We start from the raw sequence: 5,806 nt of genomic DNA on the forward strand, positions 1-5,806 counted from the left end.
TTCTGAAACTTAATAAAATAAATAGTTTTATGAATCAAAAATTATTAAAAATATAAACAATTAATAAAAACACCGATATACACAAACACATATATTTTTTTTGTTGAAAAACTTGATAAATAAAATTTTAAATTACGTTCTACTAAAAGTAGAATGCGTTTTCTACGGAAAATGTGTTAGTAGAAAACGAATTTCAGAATAAACAAGTACATCTACCTTTTTTAGAACGAAAAATCTACTTTTAATTAAAATTCTAAATATGAGAAATGTGAATTATACTAATTGTAAAGATATCTACTTTTCTCTCGAATGCCGTTTCTATTTTTATGAAGTATTCTAGAATTTCGGGAATGCGAAATCTAAATACAACAAGTACGTCTACATGAGGTAGAAATTGCATTCAAGATTTTTGTCATGGTTCTACTCATTGTATAAAGTGCATTCTACGGATAAGAAAACCTATTTTTCGAAAATTAAGGAAGTTTTTGTTAAGAAAATATTCTAAAATATTATAACTTCCTAAAACATGTTTTGATCGATTTGCTTTGCCAAAACATAAAAAAATAATGATTTTTTCTTTTCTTCTTCATGAATCTATGATTTCTCCATAGGTTGTCTTGTGATTTTCACAAACTCTTGTTCTATGATGCATATCTATACAACATGTGGTGTTTGGGAATTTGGTGCAACCACATGATGAGTTTTTTCGGCTGATGACAAAGGAGGTAGGCTATTATTATTGGAATCAAATTTTACCTTAGAAGATTTTAAAAGAATGGATGTGGAGGATTTTGATATGGAAGAAGATTAGGGTTACGAGATATTTGGTTTCATGTCTTTTGTTCCCTTTTTTTAATTATTTTTACATTTCTTTTGCCTTTTTAATTTGTTTTTTTTTTTCATTAAACTTTTTAAAATGATTTTAATTTATATTTAATTTGATTAATGAAAGGTTAGTTTTGGGATTCTGAAAAATATTATACTATTGGGACATCTTAGTGATGATATTATATTAAGGGGATAACCATCTTAAATTTTTGTTCCGTTTTGGCAATTTTATTTTTCCAATAATAAATTGGTGTAGTGAAACCATGATGAAAATAAAATACGAGCCAAATTTCTTTTAGTCATCAGTTAGCAGACAGTTACTAATGCTAGGCTAAACTCGTTGAAATTAACCTTCTTTTAAAGTTCCTCGAAAGGACTAGGCTAAATTGGCCACTTGCCAGATTATTTCTGATTCAAACATCCAAATGTTTAAGAAAGTCAGGATGTTCTTTTACCAAAAAAAAAAAAAAATCAGGATGTTTTGCAAATAATACCAATAGATACAGAATCAATTAAACATCAATAATTTCTCTGTTCCGCATGAAAAATAAATTTTAACATGTTTACCCAAAAAATAATAATATTCGGAATCACATAAGAAAACCAAACTCCTTTGAAACCATTCTTCTCTTTAACTAGTTTCTCGCATTAGGTTCCACGTCGTTTTGGTTGAAAATTTCCTAAATTTATAATCTAATTTTTCATAGAGATTTGTCTTCTATTTTTTTGTCTACAGAGATTTGTCTTCTATAAGTCAAGATATATATGTAATTTAGATAATTTGAAAGTTTTGCTCTTAAACCAAATTGAATATTCAGCGGAAAAGTGTTAGGTAAACTGAAATGATTAAAGAAAATTCCAAATCCGTGGATAGATATACATTTCTTCCCATTTAATAAATGTGAAGTGATTGATCATACTTTTAAAATTTTCTTTTAAGAAATCCTATGTTTTGCGTTATGAATTTCAAATCTTAACTAAAACTAAATGTTCGTAAATAAATTTTGCAGTGGATTTTAACAAGTTACAATAACTTAGAGAAAATAACATATGAATTTTTAAAGATTATTAAACATCCGGATTTAAAAAGAATCTATAAACATACAAATTTATAAAGATAATTTTCAAATTAACTAAAATACAATAACACCTGAAGTTTAACCCCACTAAAAATGTAAAAAAACATCAGACCCAACAGGAAAGTAGAAAATAATAAAGAATAGAATAAGGACCAATAAAATACGACGCATCAGACTCCCACACAAATTTCCAAACTGATGTCTAGGTTTAATGTAATGGTTTTAACAATTCAACACCTCCGTATCTTCTCTCTTCCAAATCATTTTTTCAGTATTCTATCTAATAATTCAACACTCATTCATTTTTTAACTCATACAATGGTTTGTTGAATTTTATTCTAACATCTTATCCTATAATTATTATTTTAAATAATTTTGTTTTCTTATATGTTTTTTTAATTATATTAATAATTATTGAATAAAATTAAGAGATAATTTGCAAAATACCCTATTTAAGATTTGAAATTTAAAAAATACACTGTCTTTATTTTTTTTTTGAAAACTACACTTTCTTTAATGTGAATTTACTTTTGTACCTCAATTTGACATTTCAATAATTTATATATAAATTTAAAATTAATAAGAAAAGTACGAAAACACAGTTTATATAGATTTTAATTTATTTGGTTAACTTTATAAACACAAGTCACGTCTCGTTCTATACAAAATTTTCATTCTTTCTTGAAGCCAAGACCAAGTAAGTTCTTCTAATATGATATTCACATATGTGTTTATTTTGTTTTACTTTGAATATGAAAAAAAGAACACTAATTATCATTGGTTTCACATTCTTAGTTTCACAAACAAACACAATGGCATTATCATTTGAAACAAAACAACTGTGTTGTTCTTTCTTCCAAAAATTAAACGAGACTTCCGAAGAAACAAGATTGTCTACCCAAAACATTGTGCAGTTCAAGTGGCTTCTCAATGCAAACAGACGGGATCAGTTCGAAATAATCAACCTTATTGCAAAATAAAAACTAAAACAGTTATCAAAACCTAGAGTAACCAAAACCAAATTTTGCAGAAAAAACGTTTAGAACAGAAAAAAGTTTAGAATATAAAAACATCAAATTCCAAAGTCGCAACGTACGGGCACGATTGTGTCATGTACGATGACATCTTGAGCAAGCTTGTTTCCGTGTTATTTTCGAGCTATTGATTGTTCTCCAAAACATTCACATCTTGAGCAAGCTCTCTGGATATGCCACACACAAGTGTGACTTTGAGTAGTACTGATGACAAATAACTCAGGGTTCAAGAAGACGAGATGCGTCTTGCGTTCTTTTTTTTTTTCAAAATAATAAAAAATACATTTAAGATATATTAAGAAGATATGTGAAAGATATTGTGTAGTATATTAAACAAAATATTCTCTAACGATTTTTTTTAAATTATTATTTTTAAATGGTTTAATAGGAATTGAGAAATATTAAGATTGAGCAATTTGGTAAATTTATATATAAAATAAGTGTATTTTTCAAAAAGCTTAAACAAGGGTGTATTTTTCAAATTATATTCTTACTGAAGTGCATTTATCCAAATTTTCCCTAAAGTTAAATTACAATGCGTAAAAGTAAAAAAAATAATTGATTTTTTATTTTTATTGTAGTAGAAAGATAACTATTTTTATTTTTAAATAAATAAATTTGATTTTTGATTTTTATTGTAAAAATATTATATTAGAAAGAGATGAGTTTTTTTTCTGTATCCAAATCAAATGAAACAAGTTTCTATTTATAGAGTAAGAAAGATGATGAATTTTGATATAAAAATAATTTTCTTAAAAATAAAAGTTTAAAAGATAATTAATTTTGAATAATTGAGAGGAAAAAGAACAAATCAGAAATTTTATTGGCCACTGGTTTAATGACAAATGTCTATTGGAGGTCCACTTTGGCGCATCTCCAACGATTCAACATTGTTGAATTCTTTCGACATAATTGAATACACCTAGGATTCAATTGCTTTTTCAACAAGCCATTGTAGGCTTTCAACTATTAAATTTTCTAATTCAATAAGCCGTTGTAAGTAGTCTGAAACCACAACCATTTAATGTGTTGAACACATATCCAGTTTACAGTTCAGACTATTCAGGAAGACGGACAGACTAGGCCACAAATTTCACACGCAAACATAGTATTCATACTTTTATGCTTACGCCAACTGCATAATGTTAATTATTCAAAACATATTTAAATTTCAGATTACATAACTCGAACGGGAACAAGCTTAAGAGGTACTTTCTTGACGATAGTAAGAGTACCAGCTTCTTCCATGTCTATGTCGTCAATGGTCATCCCATCAGGCAAACTCCAATCAAAGAAGTAAAGCAAGTTCAAGAGTCCTAACTCGACAATAGCCATCCCCATGGGCATCCCAGGACATATCCTTCTACCAGAGCCAAATGGTAAGAACTCGAAATGTTGTCCTCTATAATCCACAGGCTTATCGATGAACCTCTCGGGGTTAAACTCGTCCGGGTTAGTCCAGAGTTTGGGGTCTCTTCCTATGGCACCAGCGTTGACCAGGATCTGTCTCCCTGGGGGAATATCATAGCCTTGAACTTTGATGTGAACAACTGTTTCCCTTGGGAGTAGAAGAGGAACTGCATGGTGTAGTCTGAATGTTTCTTTGATCACCATCTTTAAATAAGGAACTTTATCGATATCCTCTTCCGTGATTGTCATCTTGTTGTTGCCAAGGCTTTCTCGGATCTCGCCTTGAACTTTCTTCATCAGTTTAGGGTTTCTAGCGAGCTCCGTCATTGCCCATATCATGTTGATGGCCCCTGTGTCTATTCCTGCCAGAAATATATTCTACCAAACAAACAAAGATAAAACTAGATTAAAAGTTAAAACAGATTCAATATCCAAAAATAGAGAAGTTGGATAAATCTTGACTTACACTGACGACCCCCCTGATATGATCTACCGTGAAAGTCAAGGAATCACTCTCGTCTTGTTTATGAAGCACATCCAACATAGCATCGATGATGTCTTCGTGTTCTTTTGATCTTCCAGGACTCTTATGATCATCGATCACACGTTGAAACAGATCATCGAGCTTCAAGAAAACATCGTTGAGCCTCTTGTGCTGTCCTGAAAGCCGGTCAACGAGCCATCCAAATCCAGCTAATGGGAAGAAATCGGAGCAAGTGAAGCTACCTAGGGCAGTCTCAGCTTCGAACACTAGCTCTTCAATCTTCTCTTTATCGATAAACTTGCTCTCGTAGAAGTTTTGTCCTAAGGCAATTCTAAACAAGATACTCGCGGTTAGCCAGAAAAGGGCTTTGCTCAAATCAACCGGAGTTCGAGACACGGCGGATTCCGAAAGTTTCTTGACCATAAAGCTACACTCTTCCTCTCTAATATACCTAAAGGACTGAACCTTTTTGAGGCAGAACAGCTCACGCACGGCTAACTTGCGCCGCTCCTTCCACTCTTCATCGTACGGCGTGAAAGCGATATCTTTAAAGTCCCGTGAGAGCAGCCTTGTCCCGACAAGCTTAGGCCTGCTGCAACAGTCTAGGTCATGGGTTCTAAGCACTTCTTCAGCTGCTTCTCTCGATGAGACCACAACCACAGGAACAAAACCAAAGTGAAGAAGCATCACAGGTCCGTATTTTCTGGCGAGACGTTCAAGTGACCTGTGAGGCAGTTCTCCGATTTGGTGTAAGTTTCCGATGACCGGAAACTTAGGTGGGTTTGGAGGAAGATTCCATTTAGAGTGTTTAATCTTCTTTACGATTAAGATTAGTGTAACGAGAGTAACGAGGCAAAAACAGAGCAAAGAGATCGCCATTATTTTTTTGTTTATGCTATAGAATAGAGAAAAGAAAATGAAATTGCTCTCTGTTTGTTCCATCTATAGTTCAACTCGGCAAGTTGTCGTCG

General features: G+C 31.5%; 1 protein-coding gene across 1 annotated transcript; it reads right to left on the reverse strand.

The window, feature by feature from the left end:
- Positions 1-4,030: 4,030 nt before the first annotated feature.
- Positions 4,031-5,806, reverse strand: LOC106431335 (cytochrome P450 71B20-like). Its single transcript, XM_013872139.3, has 2 exons — positions 4,818-5,806; positions 4,031-4,729 (listed from the first exon to the last, which is right to left on the reverse strand). The coding sequence occupies exons 1-2, from the start codon at positions 5,775-5,777 to the stop codon at positions 4,118-4,120; spliced, it is 1,572 nt and encodes a 523-aa protein (XP_013727593.3). The 5' UTR covers positions 5,778-5,806; the 3' UTR covers positions 4,031-4,117.

The sequence above is a fragment of the Brassica napus genome (assembly GCF_020379485.1).
Source record: "Brassica napus cultivar Da-Ae chromosome C7 unlocalized genomic scaffold, Da-Ae chrC07_Random_4, whole genome shotgun sequence".
NCBI classification, from domain to species: domain Eukaryota; kingdom Viridiplantae; phylum Streptophyta; class Magnoliopsida; order Brassicales; family Brassicaceae; genus Brassica; species Brassica napus.

Excerpts from the sequence above, each read along its gene's own strand:
- LOC106431335 (XM_013872139.3), bottom strand. The coding sequence starts at position 5,777 with ATGGAACAAACAGAGAGCAATTTCATTTTCTTTTCTCTATTCTATAGC. Across the intron at positions 4,730-4,817 it reads ATATCAGGGGGGTCGTCAGT|AATATATTTCTGGCAGGAAT; the intron begins GTAAGTCAAGAT and ends TTTGTTTGGTAG.